The sequence below is a fragment of the Eutrema salsugineum genome, unplaced genomic scaffold (assembly GCF_000478725.1).
Source record: "Eutrema salsugineum unplaced genomic scaffold, Eutsalg1_0 scaffold_3, whole genome shotgun sequence".
NCBI lineage: Eukaryota > Viridiplantae > Streptophyta > Magnoliopsida > Brassicales > Brassicaceae > Eutrema > Eutrema salsugineum.
The window spans coordinates 951,676-971,221 of record NW_006256756.1 but is presented as its reverse complement, the minus strand read 5'-3'; the positions used below and the strand labels follow the sequence as shown (position 1 = coordinate 971,221).

Here is a 19,546-nt window from a genome sequence, read left to right as displayed (position 1 = left end):
CAGAGCGAGTGAGAGAGAGAGAGCGTCTTGGGGAAGATTTAGTTTTGTGGGAAATGTAGTAAGCGGGGGAAATTGAAAACTTTTTGTTCAATTTTTACTAATTTTGTTCTTTTTGGTGATGCTGAAACGGTTCGGCGGGAGAAGCAAATTGCCGACGTGAAATTAATGGGCTTTATTAGCCCGGCCCAATATCGAAAAGAAAGTCAAAACCACAGCCCTCTTTTTTTTTTCCTACCAAAGCTACGTTAACGTGGATCCACTTTGAAATTCTTCTCATCACCAGAGATGCATCATGCATGCACTTTACTTCTTGTTCGAACGTTTCTGCTTTTTTTCTCGACTCTCTTCTTAACCGTTTCTTCTACGTTCGCAAACGTCAAAAGCTTCATCTAAGCCTTTGTATGGTCTGATCATTTCGAATAAAACCTAACTGCATGTAATCTAGAGTGGAACATCTCTAAACTTGACCTCAGCAACAAATTTTCCGTAGTGAATCATTCTCGAAAGAGCAAATCAGACATACATCACATCATGTAGACTTGGTTTTATTAGATATATGTATACCGGTTATTATCCGTCTGATGTATATAGTAGGATTAGACCACTCTGGTTAGTCTCCTTTAGCTAAACCAGATGTGTATATATATGAACGATGTACATTTTTTTCCAATTAATGATAAAGTGAACATTTCCTCAATATGGTATCAGAGCTTCTCTAACGGCTAATTAGAGAATCTTCGTTGCCGCCATTGTTGTTCATACCTCGAGCTTTGTTACTTCATCTTTCTCATGAAATTCGAATCGCGAGCCTCAATCCAGTTATGAGCTTATCGATTTCTCAGCTGCGATTTGATTTCCTCGTCAGATTCTTCTTTGCTGTATTTGATTTTCTTTCGCATCTTTCTTTCTTCATCTTTTTCCGTTTTTCGTTCCTTCTTTGACCTAGATTTCGTGTCGTTTCTCTTCGATTACTCTAAAACCGACTCGAATCTTCTTCATCGATTTCAATTTCAATCTCTGAAATGGCATCGGTTCCATCAAATACGGCAAATCAAGGTTCCTCGATGGATACTTCTCGATCTTCGACAGATCAATATCAGAATCCATACTTCTTACACACGTCCGATCATGTTGGCCTGGTTCTTGTTTCCGATCGTCTTTCATCTGGATCTGACTTTCATTCTTGGCGCCGTTATGTTCGTATGGCGTTAAATGTTCGGAACAAGCTTGGCTTCATTGACGGTACTATTCCAAAACCTCCTGATTCTCATCGCGATGCTGCTTCATGGTCTAGATGTAATGATATGGTAGCAACATGGCTCATGAATTCGATATCCAAGAAAATAGGCCCGAGTTTGCTTTTTATGTCTACGGCTGAAGCAATCTGGAAGGACCTATGCTCTCGTTTTAAACAGAATGATGCACCTAGAGTTTATGAAATTGAGCAACGATTAGGTTCGAACCAGCAAGGTTCAATGGATGTTAGTGCTTACTACACAGAGTTACTTACACTATGGGAAGAATATCGAAACTATGTTGAACTTTCTATCTGCACATGTGGGAAATGTGAGTGTAATGCAGCTGGTTTGTGGGAACAACTTCAGCAAAGGAGCCGTGTTACTAAAATTTTAATGGGTTTGAATGAAGCTTATGAGCCGACTCGCAGACATATATTGATGCTTAAGCCAATTCCTTCTATTGAGGATGTTTTCAACATGGTTGAACAAGATGAGCGTCAGAAGTCTATTAAACCGTCTGCTAATGTCGAGAATGTGGCTTTTCGAACTACTGCTCCTGCTAGTTATAATAACAATCAGAACACTGGTTATTATACTGGTTCGAATGAGAATACTGCATGTGCTGCTGCATATAGACCACCTCGGCCAATGTGTACTCACTGTGGTCGAACAGGACATACAATCCAGAAATGTTACAAGTTGCATGGATATCCTCCTGGTCACAAGATGTCTAAAGGAGCTTCTACTCAACCTCAACAGCCTCAGTTTCAGCCTCGTGGTCAATATCAGAATGGTCCTCGACCTTCTTTTCCTCCGCAAGCACAGTTCTCTAATTCTGCTAATTCGGTTACAGCAGTATCTCCAGCTTCACAGAATATTGACCTGAGCATGTTTACTCAAGATCAAGTTCAATCTCTACTTCAACAACACAGTACACAGAATCGTTACCAAGAGCCTGCAGCTTCTACTCCTTCAGCTACAATAACAGAACAAGGAGCTATGGCAGCTACATCTTCCTCTGGTATGATTTCACTTGTGTTTCCCTCAACTAGTCTTCGTTTTGAACATAATACTTTCACATTTCAACACCAATGTTTGTCCGCTTTATACTCTATCCTTCCCAATGGTAGTTGGATAATTGATAGTGGGGCAACCACACATGTTTGTTCTGATCTAACAATGTTTAGTGAAGTATTTCCTGTTACAGGAGTTACAGTCTCCCTTCCTAATGGCACTAGGGTACCGATTAGTCACACAGGCACAGTGCATATCTCAAAATTTCTAGTCTTATATGATGTACTTTATGTGTCTGCATTTCGGTTTAACTTGTTAAGTGTCAGTACTCTTTTAAAACGTAATAATGCATCAGCTCATTTTTACACCGATTCATGTTATATCCAGGACCATTCTCAGGACTTGACGATTGGTAGAGGCAATCTTATACACAATCTCTACATTCTGGAGACAAGTGTCACATCTACCTCTACCAACTTCTGTGGATCCTTGTTAGAAGATGGAACTCTATGGCATCAACGCCTTGGGCATCCATCTCCTGCCAAGTTACAACATATTACAGGTTCATGGCCTTTGTCTAAGTGTAGCATTAGTTCTTGTGACGTCTGTCCTTTAGCTAAACAGAAACGTCTTCCATTTGTGTCTCATAATCATCTTTTGGATTCACCATTTGATCTCATTCATATAGATATATGGGGTCCGTTTAGTATTGAGTCTGTAGATGGTTTCAAATACTTTCTTACTATAGTAGATGATTGTACTCGTGTCACTTGGCTTTATATGATGAGGAATAAAAGTGATGTTGCTACTATCTTTCCTACTTTTATTGCTCATGTTAAAACTCAATTTCAAGCTGTCATCAAGGTGATACGTAGTGATAATGCTCCTGAGCTTGCATTTACTAAACTCCTCGAAGATCATGGCATCATACATCATTTCTCATGTGCATATACACCTCAGCAGAACTCGGTAGTTGAACGTAAACATCAACATTTGTTGAATGTGGCTAGAGCTTTATTGTTCCAATCTAATATGCCTTTAGTTTACTGGTCAGATTGTGTTCAAACAGCCGTTTTTCTGATCAATAGAACACCTTCTCTTGTTTTACAAAAGGTTTCACCGTATGAAAAGTTGTTTAAAAAGAAACCTGACTATTCTTTTCTACGGTCTTTTGGTTGTTTGTGTTATGTGTCCACGTTAAATAAAGATAGGCATAAATTTACACCTCGTGCACGACCTTGTGTATTCTTAGGATATCCTCCAGGTTACAAAGGTTATAAGGTGTTAGACTTGGAATCTAATACAGCGAGCATCTCTCGTAATGTCATTTTTCATGAGCATACATTTCCTTATAAGAAATCTTCACCATCTGTTCATGATTCGGATATTTTTGGAAAATCCATATTGCCTTTACCGATTCCTGTAGCTCTTGATGATTCATCTGCATTAGATAATCATGTTCCTTTGCACATTCCTGAACATACATCTATTCCATCCATGACTGTTGCATCTTCATCATCTGCATCACATTCTAGTGCCACACCTATAACACAAGAGACTGTGGCTACTGGAACAGGAGATATAGCATTACCCGTTGGTAGACCAAAACGACAGGTAAAAGCCCCTAGTTACTTATCGAACTATCATTGCAACTTCACTCAGATATCCACATCCACTTCTCCCAAAGTTTTATACCCTCTTTCATCAGTTCTTACCTACTCAAAACTCAACCCGTCTTACCAATCCATTATCCTCTCTTGCACAAGTGAATCGGAACCTCAAACTTTTAAGCAAGTCATGGCTCATCCTCATTTTCCTAAAGCTATGGACGTGGAGCTGTTGGCACTTGAATCAAAAGGTACTTGGATTGTTGAATCTCTTCCACCGGGTAAACATGTAATAGATTGTAAGTGGGTCTATACAATCAATTATAACCCTGATGGCTCTGTGGCAAGATACAAGGCACGTTTGGTGGCCAAAGGTTACACACAGCAAGAGGGAATTGATTACATCGATACTTTTTCTCCTGTTGCGAAGTTGGGTAGTGTTAAACTCGTCTTGGGATTAGCTGCTTGTTATAACTGGACTTTGACGCAAATGGATGTCACCAATGCATTCTTACATGGTGATTTAGATGAGGAAATATTCATGAGCTTACCTCAAGGTTATACGCCTGCTCAGTCTAGTCCTCTCCCACCTAATGCAGTCTGTCGATTGAAGAAATCTTTATACGGTTTAAAGCAAGCTTCCCGACAATGGTACCACTGCTTCTCCAAGGTTGTATTGGATTCGGGGTTTGTTCAGTCTTCTGCTGATAATACATTGTTCGTTAAGCAAACAGCTACAGCTCTCATTGTCTTATTAGTATATGTAGACGATATACTAATAGCTTCTAACAGTGCCTCTGAGTTACAGTTATTAAAGGATGCTCTTCATCAAGCTTTTGAAATAAAAGATATAGGAGCACCGCGTTTCTTCTTGGGCTTGGAGATAGCTCGAAATTCTTCAGGTATCTCTGTTTGTCAATGCAAATATGCATTGGACATTCTTGCTTCCACAGGAATGCTTGCCTGCAAACCGAGTGATGTTCCTATGGATCCGAGTGTGCATCTTAGTAAAGACTCGGGTACATTACTGGAAAGTCCATTGCCTTATAGAGAGCTTATCGGTCGGCTTCTCTACCTCACAATTACACGGCCTGACATCACCTTTGCTGTGAATTACCTGAGTCAGTTTCTATCTTGTCCAACCGATGTTCATATGCAAGCGGCTCATCGGATTGTCAGATACTTGAAGACTAACCCAGGTCAGGGTCTTTTCTATGCTGCAGATTTAGAGCTTTGTCTCAATGCATTTGCAGATGCAGATTATGCTACTTGCCCTGATTCACGGCGTTCTATCACTGGATTCTGTGTCTATCTTGGCAGGTCTTTAATCACTTGGAAGTCTAAGAAGCAACAGACGGTTAGTCGAAGTAGCACTGAAGCTGAATATAGAAGTATGGCTCTGGCTACTTGTGAACTTTTATGGTTATCACAACTGTTAAAAGATCTCAAGGTGAACGTCTGCAACTCTGCGAAGCTTTTCTGCGATAATAAGTCTGCAATGCACATCGCAACAAACCCAGTTTTTCATGAGAGGACCAAACACATCGAAGTGGATTGTCACACTGTAAGGGATCAAGTGAAAAGTGGTTTCATGAAACTCTTTCATGTTTCCAGTGCTAACCAACATGCTGACATCCTTACTAAGGCTCTTCATCCAGGTCCTTTCTATTCTTCAGAAGATGTGCATTTCAAGCTTCTTTCATCCTGCAACAGCTCCGGTTTTGACTTCAGAACCTGCAACAACTCTGGTTTTGATTTCAGAGGCTTGAGGGGGGTGTATTAGATATATGTATACCGGTTATTATCGGTCTGATGTATATAGTAGGATTAGACCACTCTGGTTAGTCTCCTTTAACTAAATCAGATGTGTATATATATGAACGATGTACATTCTTTTCCAATTAATGATAAAGTTTTGTGAGTATATATATGATATCCTTACTTGTAAACACGCGAGATCACTAGCAGCAATTGATGGGTAGTTGCAATCATCACCAGGTTTGACAAACAAAGGAAGCAACTCTTTAAAGTAAATATCCCAAATACGTTTGTTTATATTAACAGATAAAGCCTTGTGGTGTAGAGCCTAATCAAGAGAAAAGAGAAAGCAGTGTTAGATTCAAGCATGAAATAATTGCAAGGAAAATGCTTACAGAATTTACTACCAAAATTGTTACTAAACAAAATGTTTTGTATTAGCAAAGCATTTACATAATTTACAACCAAAAGTTTAGATAATGAGGAAACCCAAAATAGATACTACAATTGAATTTTATGATATTTAAGAGCATATAAAAATCTCCTTGGGGTAATTTTATTTTTAAATAAAACCAAATGAACTCGAACTGTAATTTGTTATTACAATTTAATTTTGGTCTCATCTGAATTATCCTGGTCGGATTTAATCTAAGCTGTTCTATAGTTTTACCTTGGTAAATTCGAGAAACACTCATTTACCGATGTGCTGTCTGAATTGTGGCATGCAAAGACCCAAAGAAAGTTTCACAGTGATTTAAAAGTAAAGACAAAAATCCCAATGAGAAAGTGAATGAAAAAAGCAGAACAAAAGTTATGGGCAGCAATAATAAACTATATAATTTATACATTCATGTACCTTTCGAAATGTCATGTCTGAAAGAGAAGAAAGTTTTGTCCTATCCTAAGTTTCTTCGTTTTGAGTGCATTTGATTGGACCTCTGTCAATTCTTTCTTTCAAATTTTTTTAACCTTTTCTTCTCATTTTCTTTTCATTCGCCAGAAAATTTAGTTACACAATCTTTTTTATTTTGGACAACAACACAATCTCTTCTACATTTTCTATTGACACAACCAAAAAAAGCATAACCACTAACCCTTTTGACATCACTACGTGTACAATTAGATATTTTCTCTTTTCTGAACTTCTCTAACCAGAGAGACGAATTCATTACGTATTCCCATCACATCATTTTTGTAGCTCTTTTCTTTTATTCTTTTTGCGAAAATAATTTTTTAGCTCCAGGACGAAGCGAATAATTGAGCAAATCGTATTGCTCAAAGTGTTACGAGAGAGGATTGATGGCAATCATATACAGATTAGGAGTCAAGGGTTATCCGAGTTGGTTTAAAGAAGTTTTTGTTGCCCATGGTGGAACTACATTGGTTTTGTATCATTTTGGATGTTGTAACATTTCTGTGATCAATATAATAATATATAATAGATATTGAGACGAAAAAAAAGCTAGAGGATGAAGCTTTAGAAGATTTCGCTTACTATAATGTTCTTATTATCTTAATTAAACATGTTTTTAATTAACTTGTTGGAACCACCGGATATGAATCGTATACTAATTATTTAACTATTAAAAAATATATTTAAAATGTATGTTAAAACATAGATTGAATTATGCAGGTTATTGATCTGGTGGTAATGGTTCGAATATTTGAAAATTAGTTCGAATATCAAAAACTTACTATCTTAATTCACAATAGATCGAATAATTATATGTGGTCGGATATTTGTGATTTCATGCGATCGAGTACTTTTCAGTTAGTTTTTATCCCAAAAAATTGAGTAATTCTAGTTAGATACTGATAGGGATAGTATTGAATGATATTATCTAAAATGCATAGATGATATATCTCTCTTGAATCATATAACAGAACTAAAACAAAATATCAATTTTGATAAATTTATATTTTAAAGTTACATGTGTACAAATTATCATAGCGTTTCATTCGAAAAATGGGGAATAAGAAAGGGGAAATATATATATATATATATGTACACATGTAACTTTAAAATATAAATTTATCAAAATTGATATTTTGTTTTATATATATTTTTATATATATATATATATGTTTCTTTCATCTATATGTTTATGTCTAATAAGAAAAAAAGATTTTAATGTATTTTTTTCAATATTCCTCATCTTCTATCAACATATTGCCTAATAACAGTTAACAACTTTTGAATCAAAGCTCATATGACTTGAATCTAACGTCATCGTGAAGGTAACTCAATTTTCGATCTTCTTCCAAAAATATAAAAATAAACTAGGCAGGGGAAGATTTCCACTACCCGACGAAATCTTAGACTAGTTTATTAGAAAGAGATTACATTTTCGGTTGAAAAATTCAGATAAATGAAGTATTATATATTGTTTTAAATTTAGTAGATTTATCATTCTTTAGTTGAGTGATAGCAACTAGAATTATAAATGATAAAAATGCAAGTTTGCTCTTTCAATGTTGTTTACGAGTCCATGAAGACTATGGTGTACTGGTCTAGGTTTGAATTTAGTGGGGGGAAAATGGTTTTTTAATTAATATTTTTAACTTTTTTTATGAACAGCATGGTTCGTCTAAAATCTAATTATCATATTTTTATAAGGAAATGCAACAAACTAATCTACAACAACTCATACGAGATCTCTACTGAGAAAAGAGAAGAAACAATCAAACATGTTGTTTTAAATTTTTTAAAAAGGGTTAAAAAATCAAACATATTGTGATCTTTTCAACCTCTTCATGACTCACACTTCTTGCCAATTATATATATCTTGCATCATTTAATAAAGTATTCCACTTGTAACCAAAAGTACTACCTTTAAAGATATTTTTTCCTACAAGGAAAACTACATTAGATCTACATAATTATTTAAATGGTATCAACAAAGATCATGTGAAAACCATATTTAAAATTTCCATGATCTGGTGTATTTTTCCTCATAACTCATGGGTTGCATCCTGTCATTACTGTTTCATAATAATACTAGCTGTTCAACTAACAAAAATATCAGAAATGCACAAATTCCAAATGATTATAGCGATTGTTATTTGGTAAACATATGAGGTTTCCACTGATCATTCGCATTTATTTACTGTATATTCTTATTCCAAATAAGCTCACAATCTTCCTCATTTAATTTTTTTTCCTTAAAAAAGCAGCCACGTTTGGCATTTGCTTTTATCGTTTGTATAATGTACTTGTGTATTCGGTTTAAATGTTAAAAAGAAAGAAACTCAAATTAGATGTTTTTTACAAACTATTTGATATCGACCAAATAAAGTATCTCACCGAAAACAGAAACACAAATGTGAATAGTGATATAAAATTTTCCTAAGCTTACGTATCACTTTTTTTGGGGGGTTTTTTTGTCGTTTAGGCAGAGAGAAGAATAAAGAAGAAACAAACAAGAGAGAAAGCTCCAAAATTCTCGGGCAGACAATATTCTTATTATCCATAATTTCATCCAATGTGATCTGTCTTTTCTTTTGTACAAACTGCAGAATCAAGAAGAAGAAAATGAAGAAGAAGATTCAGCAACTAAGCGCTTCGTATTTAACCGGAATTGGTTGATTAAACCCGGCCCGTGCAATCAAACTCCCAACCACCGTCAAATCTCTACAAAACACTCCTTTCACCACATTCGTATTACTGTTGTTACTGTTCGCAGCAACCGCAGCCGCTCTAATCGGCGTTTCGATGTTATTACTACGATGATTTTCCGTAACGGCGGCGGCGGCTGCTTTCCGTTGCTTCTCCGCCGCTTGTTCCGCCGCGATGTTACTTGTCACGACGGAGTAACCTTTCTGGATCAATCTGTACAGTAACAGAGTTGACATTCTGGCTCGGTCCTTAACCGAGTCTAATTCTTCTTCGTCATCGGTTAACTCTAACCGGTCAATAAATGACATTGATCTCTCCGGTTTATGCTTTAAATTGAGTAATAAGTAAGCTCGATCCAGCTCTGATCTCGAGCAATCGCGTCTGATTCCCATCAGAGCGTAGTAATCCACGTTTCCGATCTCTCCGTTTGCGATTTTCTGCTTTAACTGCTGGATTTTCGAGGTCAAAACGCATAGTTTCCCCGGTATTTCTCTATACCGGACGTTGTGCCGTTTCCAAACCGGACCGGGAAGTTTCCGGTCACGTAAGATTGAGTTGTAGAGGAGTTTCAAGTGTTCTAAATCGTGAAGCGAATCCGGGAAACACCGAACGGATTCGAGCAATGCGGATCTGGTTTCCAAGGCTTGGAGGCAGGACGGATCTAAGGCTAAGGTTTTGTTGCAATCGGCGATGGATTCCGCGATTCTGCCGGCGGATCTGTAGGCGGAGGCGCGGTGCATAAAGCAACCGGCGAGGAATCCCTGCGGCGCTCCACGGCGGCTATCTAAGATTTTGGAGAAATGGCGGATTGATTCGGAGTAGAGTCCGGCGTCGAGAGCGGCGAGTGCGGCGGCGCGCCGTCGTAAGAGGAGCTTAATGTGAGATAACACGTGAGCGACGCTTTCGGATTCGGTGAGAGATCGAGGTTGAGAGGCAGAAGAGACGACGACGGAGGAGGGAGGAGAGGATCCGCCGTCGACGGAGGAGAAAAGGATAAAGCTGTCGTCGGGCCAGCAGATGCTCTGACGGCGGAACGCGGCGGTGGCTAGGCGTTTACCGGTTTGGAGAAGGACCATTGCGTCCTCCATTAGACCTAGATGGCAACAAGCTTGACCCAGAACCAAATATCTGTAACAGGGAAGAAAGAGAGGATCCGAATCAAAACCGGGTCGGGTTATTTTTACCTCAAAAAAAAGAAAAATTAATAAATTATTACCTCCACTGCCCTTGTTCGTTGCAGTTTTTACTGAGACCTGCCATGACTTTCTTCTTCAAATCGGAGACAGAGAAGCATTTGAAGGAGGAATCATCATGAGTCGGCAAATCGTTGAGAAGTTTGACCGATTCTCGAGACGAATGCGTGGAAGAAAGCTCCGATGAACCGATGCCGGAGCCGGAGTCTTCGCCGGCTAATTTAAGGCTCGGAATGTAATCCTGAAGCATATCGGCGACGTCTTTGAATCGACGAAGGTAGAGGAGCGATCTGGCTTTGAGTTCGAGAGCGAGTTCGTAACGAGGAGAGACAGAGAGAGCAGATTCGATTAGACTCAGAGCCGATTTGACGTCGTTGGGATCTTGGCTCGCGATCAAATTCCTTGCTTCCTTCATGTACTTGTCCACGATCTGAAAAACAATTTGAGAAGAGCGGATCAGATCGATTTCGAAAAAGAACAACAATGCATGAGATATAGATTTGGAATCTCTCTGGGGAAAACAGATCCGATTAAGGGAAAATGAAGAAGACAGACCTTCTTGTTGCGAAGCCACCAATGCTTCTTCTCGCCATAAACCGCCATTGCCGTAACTTTCTGGTCTTCGTGAAACAATCAGAACATGGAGAACTTTTCTCTCTTCTCGATCCGGAAAAATTAAATGAATATTTAATATATACACACACAGCAAAATAAAAAGTGTAAGAGATAGAGAGAGAGAGAGAGAGAGCAAAAGTGGGAACACGAGAGAAGAGAGAGAGAGAGATTTTGAAAAATCATGTGAAGAATTGAAGTGTCTTAAATATGGAAGAGAGTTGTGGAATAGAAGATGAATGTTGAAATGACGGATATACCCCTGGACGAAGCTCTTTGGATCCTTTGAGGCTCCTAGCTGGCAACACAAAACCACACTATTGCTTAGCATCAGCCTATCATGATTCCTCCAATCCACCTTCATTCATTATTTCCTAAAATACTTATTAGTATTCATTATTTCATGTTATCTTTTTAGAATGCTAACTTCACGATTTTGTTTTCATAAATAAATAGTCTAGAATTTGTAAATAGTTGCAAGAATCAAAATAGTGTTTATATTTTCCGGTGTAGTCCCTCTGTTTCATTATAGTTGATTTTCTGAATATTTACACACAGATTAAGAAAGTTATAAATGCTCAATTATTTAATATTTATTTTGTTAATTAAATTACTTTTACAACTGATTTTATTATTTTTATTATTACTTTTTCTTTTCTAATTGTGCATTAATGGAGTAAAGCAACATGCATTAATATTATTCATTCAATTTAAAGAAGAGTCATGCATTAATTACATGTAGGAAATCAAATATTATGAAACAAGAAAAAAAATCTAGAAAATCTAGAAAATCAACTATAATGAAACAGAGAGAGTATTTACTAATGACCACAAGTCTCATTCAAAACCAAAATATTCGCTTAGAAAACAAAAATTATCATGTTTGTGAATTTTAACTTGCATAAACTTACTATTGATATCCAAACTTATGTGGTAAATTCAGTGACCAATTGATTGCTAAAATGACCAAGTTAAACAACTGCTACAATAAAACAAGTAACACGACCCATCTTAAATTCGCATGAGTCTGGTGGCTTAGGAGATTTATTATTGTGTTAGATTTTTTATTCGTTTAATGTTTTCTTAATTGGGGGAAAACTTTCGGCTTTATTTAATTGCTAGTATTGAATATTATATAACTATTTTTAACTTTTCAATGAATGCACATGTATATATATATATGGATACAAGATAGATCAAAAGATGGCCTGCTTTGGTTGGCTTTAAAGTCTCTTCACTAAAATAAAAGAAAGTAAGTTTTATTTTATTATTTTTTAGAACGTGAAAAAAAAATAAAGTAAGTTTTATTTTATTATTTTTTAGAACGTGACAATTTTAGTTGTGGAGATTGGAGATTTAAGATATAAGATGAAAAGTGATTAATTATTAGATAACTAGTAACAATTCACTTATGTGTATATATTGATGTGATTCCATTAAAAACATGGAATCAAAAAACCAAATGATGTAGAGTACTCAATGATGTATTCAACAAATATAGTGTATATAAATACAATAAATTTATAAAGGTACAAAAGTAAATGTTCTCCAACTAACAGGTTTGCTTTTTGCAGTTGCTGCTGATATCTCATGCACGCAACAATTATACCGCTCGAGGTTAGACGCAATAAATTTTTCAATTTTTTTTTAAGAAAGTTAAAATGAAAAATTTAAATGACTGTTCGATTTATTATTTATATATATAGTATTATATATATATATATATATAGAAACCGATAATCTTACACCAAAAAATGTACAGAAATTATTTTCCCGTAATGAATTTATGAACCTCTTAAAACGAGAAAGAAACATATGGTAATGGCATTTTTTTCTTTTTGGTAAAAATGTTAAGATTTTAATACGATTTTCGAGTTTTTGACAAAATTACAGAGAATACAAAGAAAATAAATGGAAATAAGATGCCATTACAAAGAAAATCAGATGGTAATTGGAAGAATTTCTTAGAGGAAATGGAAATAAATTAACAACATAATACTTTTGGTGACAGAAAAAAAAGTATTTAAATAATTTGAAGGAAATGGTTGCGTTAACGCCAAGAATATAGCTTTCTATACCCTTCAACGTGGCATTCTCATACACGACATCATAAAATAATTTATAAAGATAAATTAATGCCTAATATAAATTAACTATTTCATCACAATGAAATCAATAAAAATGTCACATTTAAAAAGTTGAAGGGAATAAAGCGAACAAAAAAATAGAAAAAGGACTCGAGGGTAATATATTTACTATCACAATGACAAATGTCATGGAATCCGTCATTGCTTATTGCTCTTAAGTCTTTAATATAAATTATAATCATACTAGCTAGTGATTTCTATCAATATTGATTTGTGCTTATAGTTAAATTTATACCCCTCTTTTTGTTTTCAAAGACTTTTTATGCTGCGTTGGGTGTAACTACAATAATAAATGAAACTAGTATAAGCATATGGAGTCACTTCAAGGAATAATTTGACCTAGTGATCGAAACCCATTTATTAATCTAAAATTATTTTGCATATTATAACGATTTTAGACGTAAACCTTTTTTTGTAGAGTGCTCCATGGAAAAAAGTATGTTAATTATAGACACCACGAGACAATAAAATGATGCATGCTCCTAATTCCTAAACTCCAAAATAAAACAATTAGTAGGAGTGTTAGATATTGTTAATTATATACTGTTATTATTTTGATACACTAGTTAGTTGTGCCATAATGTTGGAAAAGTACAATCTTATGAGCTAACCATATAATTATTGGTCATCCATATAAAAAATACTCTAGGTCTATGATTCGATTCCCTTACATATATACACCATCAATTCTTTTTGGGATATGCTTTGGAGAGATAATTAACCATGGCTGATAATGGTAGTATTCACAGAATCATATTATATATGTATGTATATGTCTTATCCTAGGAATAATAAATGATTATGTGTGAGTTTCTATAATGAAGTCTTGAATTGGGCTCCAGTATATAAAAGGGCCAGCAAAGAATCACATAATTGCAAAATAACATGACAAGTTCTCTTTGCATCAAAGAGTCTGGTTTGGATTCTTTCTATAACAGACATGTCTTCACAGCTCATGTCTCCAGCTCTTAACTCTTTGTTTTTACTACTATGTATTTTATTATTTAGTTTGCTGTATTTGATGTATCTGCGTATGTTGTGATCTGATGCTTTTCACTTTTCAAAGTCGTTCGAGGTTAGAAATTGGTTATACTTTGATGCACACACTAGACAATTACACCATCCACATGATATGCGTGGTTGCAAATTCGGTGATTTTTTGTTTAATGCTTTGTGGTTTTATTTGAATGGTAACCATATTGTGAAATTGAGATAATCAGTGGGAATAAACGTATATACGGAATTGTGATATGAGTGACAAACAAATTAACCATATAATCTATATCATTTTACGAAAAAACTTAATTCCTACGTGAAATTATTTTTAGTTCTCATTAAAGTTGAAAAATTAGCTGGTCCAAACCGTGATTTTTGTCTAATTGTGTAATTAATGAAATTATATAATAACAAAATGGTTATGTAGATGTTAAAAAAAAATGGTTATGTTAGTTTGTACCCTTTTTTAAAAAAAAAAATTTGTACCTTTGATGTGTTTTAACTATGGTTCATTAATTTTCTTAACATTTTCGACCAAAAAAAAAAATTGTATTAACTACCAGTCCGAGTTTAACCATAGTGAGGTAAAACCGATATTCATTTTATTTGAAGACAAATGTAACTTATTACTTTAATTAATATTGGTGTTGTGCATCTCGTATTTATAGTAGTACTCCATATATATTAATAGTAATCATTTTCTCCTTATAGTTATTTAATTAATATTTTGTTTATAAATATGCAACTCTGCCATAATATAGTTGTCTTATGGATATACAGCTAAGGCTGCTAGTTAGTGTTGTATGTACAGGTATAGAATATCCATAAGGAAATGAATTTAAGAACATGAAACATAATGGTGGGTTTCTAAAATTATTATAAAAAGTTTTACATCAAATAAAATTTTCATGAGGGTACAAACTGGCGAGTTAGACGAGAGCAAGTCATTAATGGTTCAAGTGGGCAAACACATGTTGTGTTTTGTAATATAAACATTTGCTCTCTTTTTTTTTGTTCCATAAACGAAGATGTAAGTAAATACTTTTCGTTTTGAAGGAAAACTGTGGAGTATACTAGTTTAAAGGTTTGACCTTTGAGAAATTCGAGTATATGTTTAATTAGTAATAAGGAAAGGGAATAAGAAAAATCCAAATCTACATGTTTTCTAGTCCATATGCATTATTCATTTTAATTATAAATCAGCAGTTGGATTTGTATTTTTGTTATGCGACACATGTCAATATAAGTATAAAACGAGGGTAAATGAAATTGAAAAGAAAAAAATGAGTGAATTGAACCCCCTCATTGGATCCCTTCATATATTTCTGCAGGAACTGCTGCCGAGTAGTCGTTGTTTGGTGGGAACTTACTAATTACACAATAAATAACGTTTTTCATTAAAACAAACTGAAAAATCTGCTATATTAATTTTCAAAACTGAAAAGAGGTTTAAATTGTGATCACTGTATGTGCATTTATATATCAAGAACACAAAATCTGAACTCAATTTAATTTAAAGTTGAATATTATATACATATGTCGTATAAGTACTTTTTATAAAATTGCGTCATTAACAACATTTAATTTCCTTACAACAAAATGCGAACGCGATCTCGTGAGTGGTCCGTTAGTTGCCACAAATTTCTATTTCATTCATTAATTGAACACAGCTACACATTGATTTGACCATCAGCGATCGATTGTGTAATTAATTAAAATGTAAAGTATGGAGATAGTTACCCTTCCGATGAGATCGCATCTAATGATTACTTGCTTTTTAAGCTATCTAGTTATCTAAAATAAATTAAACCAACAAAAAAAAGGTTATCTAACATAAGCTCTTCAATTCTCAATACGTGTTGGTGTCCAATGAGGCAAAGCTTGTTGTGAAGCTAAAGATTCCCTTATCCAAAAATTTCACCCACATTTTCATGATAATGTATTTTAATAATCACTGTTTGATCACTAGGCTACATTTAATCTTGTAGTTGAGACCTAAGTATATGATTACAAATCGTTTGTTGGATTATAAGTTTATTTAATTCTATTTCATTTTCAGAAATTTAACGTAACACGATTTCGTCGATAACATGCATCTTAGTAAGAAATTCCGTTTTGAAATTTATATATAGCTAACTAGTTAACTTCGGTCTACTGCATCTATATGATTACAAATCGTTTGTTGGATTATAAGTTTATTTAATTCTATTTCATTTTCAGAAATTTAATGTATAACACGATTTCGTCGATAACATGCATCTTAGTAAGAAATTCCGTTTTGAAATTTATATATAGCTAACTAGTTAACTTCTGTCTACTGCATCTATATGATTACAAATCGTTTGTTGGATTATAAGTTTATTTAATTCTATTTCATTTTCAGAAATTTAATGTATAACACGATTTCGTCGATAATATGCATCTTAGTAAGAAATTCCGTTTTGAAATTTATATATAGCTAACTAGTTAACTTCTGTCTACTGCATCTAGACTCTAGACGTATTCGTTGGATCCTTGAAGCAGCTTTCAAACGACACAATATCACCTAACAACAAATACAGTTTTTTTTTAAAAAAAAAAATTGATTTGCAACATGACCAATCATATGTCCGTGTTCATCAGCTGATGTGACGTCATGTTTTCATTATACAAAATATGAAGAATAAAAAAAAATCTTCGAGAGGGAGGACGACGTGCCATGCACGTGCCTGAAGACGAGATATCACGTGTCACATGCAAACCATTTTGTTCTTCATACAAACCCTTTATTTGTAAGGATTTTCTTATAATTAATAATTAGTTAACTTTTTAATGATTCTATCTGATTAAACATTTTTCAGACATATACGTCGAATCAAATGTAGCTGTATTTAATTTCGAATTCTTTTTTATACTAACCTAGTTAATATCTGATCGATACCTTTTAAAATCAGACTTTAACAAAAACAAATTTTTGATTGATTTGTTTTTTTAGCTTAAGTATTAAGTAATCTTTAAATTATACATTTAATTAGTTAAGCTTTCCATCGGTAAATTTTTTTTGGTTCGATAATTAGTTTACATCAACTTTTAAAAGATATTATAATTAATGTTTACTGTTTAAAATAAAATTAACAAATTGTATGTAGTATGTATATATCATCCAATAAGTGGTTTACCTTTTTTTAGATATTTAAGACTCTAATCAGTATATGTTAGTATGTTACACAGATAATCAGAAACAAAATATAAAAACAATGTAAAAATATATCGTGTTACCATCGAATGAAAGTGGGTTAGTGCCTTAGTGGTTATGTATAGCGGTTGTATGTTTGCTGATGCGATTGTAAAATAGGCTTTACGCAATTTCTCACCCGACCTTGTGTAAAAGATTTAATAAGTAATCAAGCTGTTTGTTGTTAAGAGAAAAGGTACTGACCGATTATTTGGTCCACTACTACTTAACGTTATTTAGAAAATTAGCTTTAAAGATTACATATAAATTTTAATCATACCAAAATAATTTGATGATAGTTTTTCTTTTCTTATATAAAACTTGTCTTCTACAGTTTCATCAGATCATACGAAAAAGAGAGTTCTCACATATAAAAGAAAAACGTAACTTGCATTCACTTGATTTATTCTATTTTTGTTTTTCCTGACTCTTTGTTATATTGAATGTAATTTTTTTTTCGTTAAAGAAACTGTTTTACAATGAATGTTGCATCACAGCTGAAACAAGTTTAGATTTTTTGAAGATTGAGAAATGGTGTTCTCGATCATTATGGAAAGGAGATTATGGGATGCGATCGAGTAGCAAACCATAGAATGAGACCGTCATCGTCTTTTTTTTTTTTTTTTTTTTTTTTTTTTTTAGTGTTGGTTTCTTTGGTTTCGGATGGAACTGAAGCGATTTATTACCTTTTTTGTCAATTAAGCTTTTTTCGACTTTTTTAACATGCAAGAATTCCTCTTTAAGTGATACTTTGGAACCTTCTTTTACTGATACTTTGCCCTGTTCATATATATTGCCTTATGCAAAGTAAATCTACACGCACGTTCGAAAAAAACCTATAGATTTTTACGACAAGAAGTCATGCAACATCTCACTTCTTTTCCTTAGAAATTCTTTTCATGCTAAAACTTTTCTGAAACAAAAAAAAAAAACAAATAAATAAGAAAGAAATCAAGAAGATGAATAAATGCATGAAACGGATGTCGTTAATTACAAGAAGAAAAAAAACATGCTATTAGTCACAGATTGCGCCGACGGGATACTCCCTCATAATTCAAGGGAAAAAATCCAGTTAGAAAACTCTTTCGATCCAAACATTCATGAATATCGGTCGACAATGGATGCAAACAATGGATGTATAAATACAAAGACATATCTAACGATTGGTGCAAACAAAATATTAGAATTTTAGGGGTGGGCTAATTTATATAACATGTCACTAACCAAACGATGATTATTATACCTATGTAGTAAGTGCATGAATTTGCTGGTTTATTTTTTATGACGGTTTTAGAAGAATTTAGTTATTCGCTTGTTGTGTTTTTAGTAGTTTTGATTCGATTTTCTGCTACCTGTTTATTTGTAATCTTCAGTCAAAAACGAAAATGATATAAAATTTAACATTTTACAATAAAAAAGTGCATGAATTTGAACATAATCTGAAATTCTACATATATGTTTGAAAATGTAGAAATGTGTTTAGCTATATTTATTCCATTGTAAATGCTATCTTCGTCAACATATTAACTATATTTTTCAGTGCTATGATTGGTGACATGTAGTGTTAGATTTGAGTTGAAGTTGATGTTGTAATTCGATTTATCTTGTAGTAAAAATTATGTAGTAGAAACTGTAGATTTATGTGGTAAATTTGCTGTAAAAATATAAATCAAGTTTTTGTCAAAATAGTTGACTGGTAACTTTTTTGCTGTATAAAATGCAGTATACATTATTTAAAATAAAATAAACTTCTAATTATTAATAACAATTATATTTATTACGAAATTTAATAAAAAATAGAGTTATACTAACTTAAAATATATTAAATAAATAAAAATATATTAAATAAAAAATTTGATAACTAAAAAGTTAACTACGTATATTCCAAATCATATTTGGAATCTCATCTCGTACGTTATTCATATATTGGCCATTAAGTGTTGCCTCTTTTTCCTCGAGTCTTCTAAGCTCTTCTTCTTCAAGTTGTCGTCTACGACTATCTCGAGTAATCTTTTCTTCTTCTTCAAAATCAGCATCTGGAATTTTGTAACGTCTAATAAAATTGTGAAGAACCATAGTAGCATGCACAATTCTATTTTGAGTCTTGACGTTGTATCAAGGCAAATTGTCTAGAATCCTCCATTTTTTCTT

The 19,546-nt window shown here is 33.9% G+C and overlaps 1 protein-coding gene across 1 annotated transcript; it reads right to left on the bottom strand.

The window, feature by feature from the left end:
• Positions 1-9,055: 9,055 nt before the first annotated feature.
• Positions 9,056-11,178, bottom strand: LOC18015279. The gene is made up of 3 exons (XM_006396346.2): positions 10,982-11,178; positions 10,450-10,856; positions 9,056-10,361 (listed from the first exon to the last, which is right to left on the bottom strand). Exons 1-3 carry the CDS (start codon positions 11,027-11,029, stop codon positions 9,164-9,166), a joined length of 1,653 nt encoding a protein of 550 aa, XP_006396409.1. The 5' UTR covers positions 11,030-11,178; the 3' UTR covers positions 9,056-9,163.
• Positions 11,179-19,546: the final 8,368 nt, after the last annotated feature.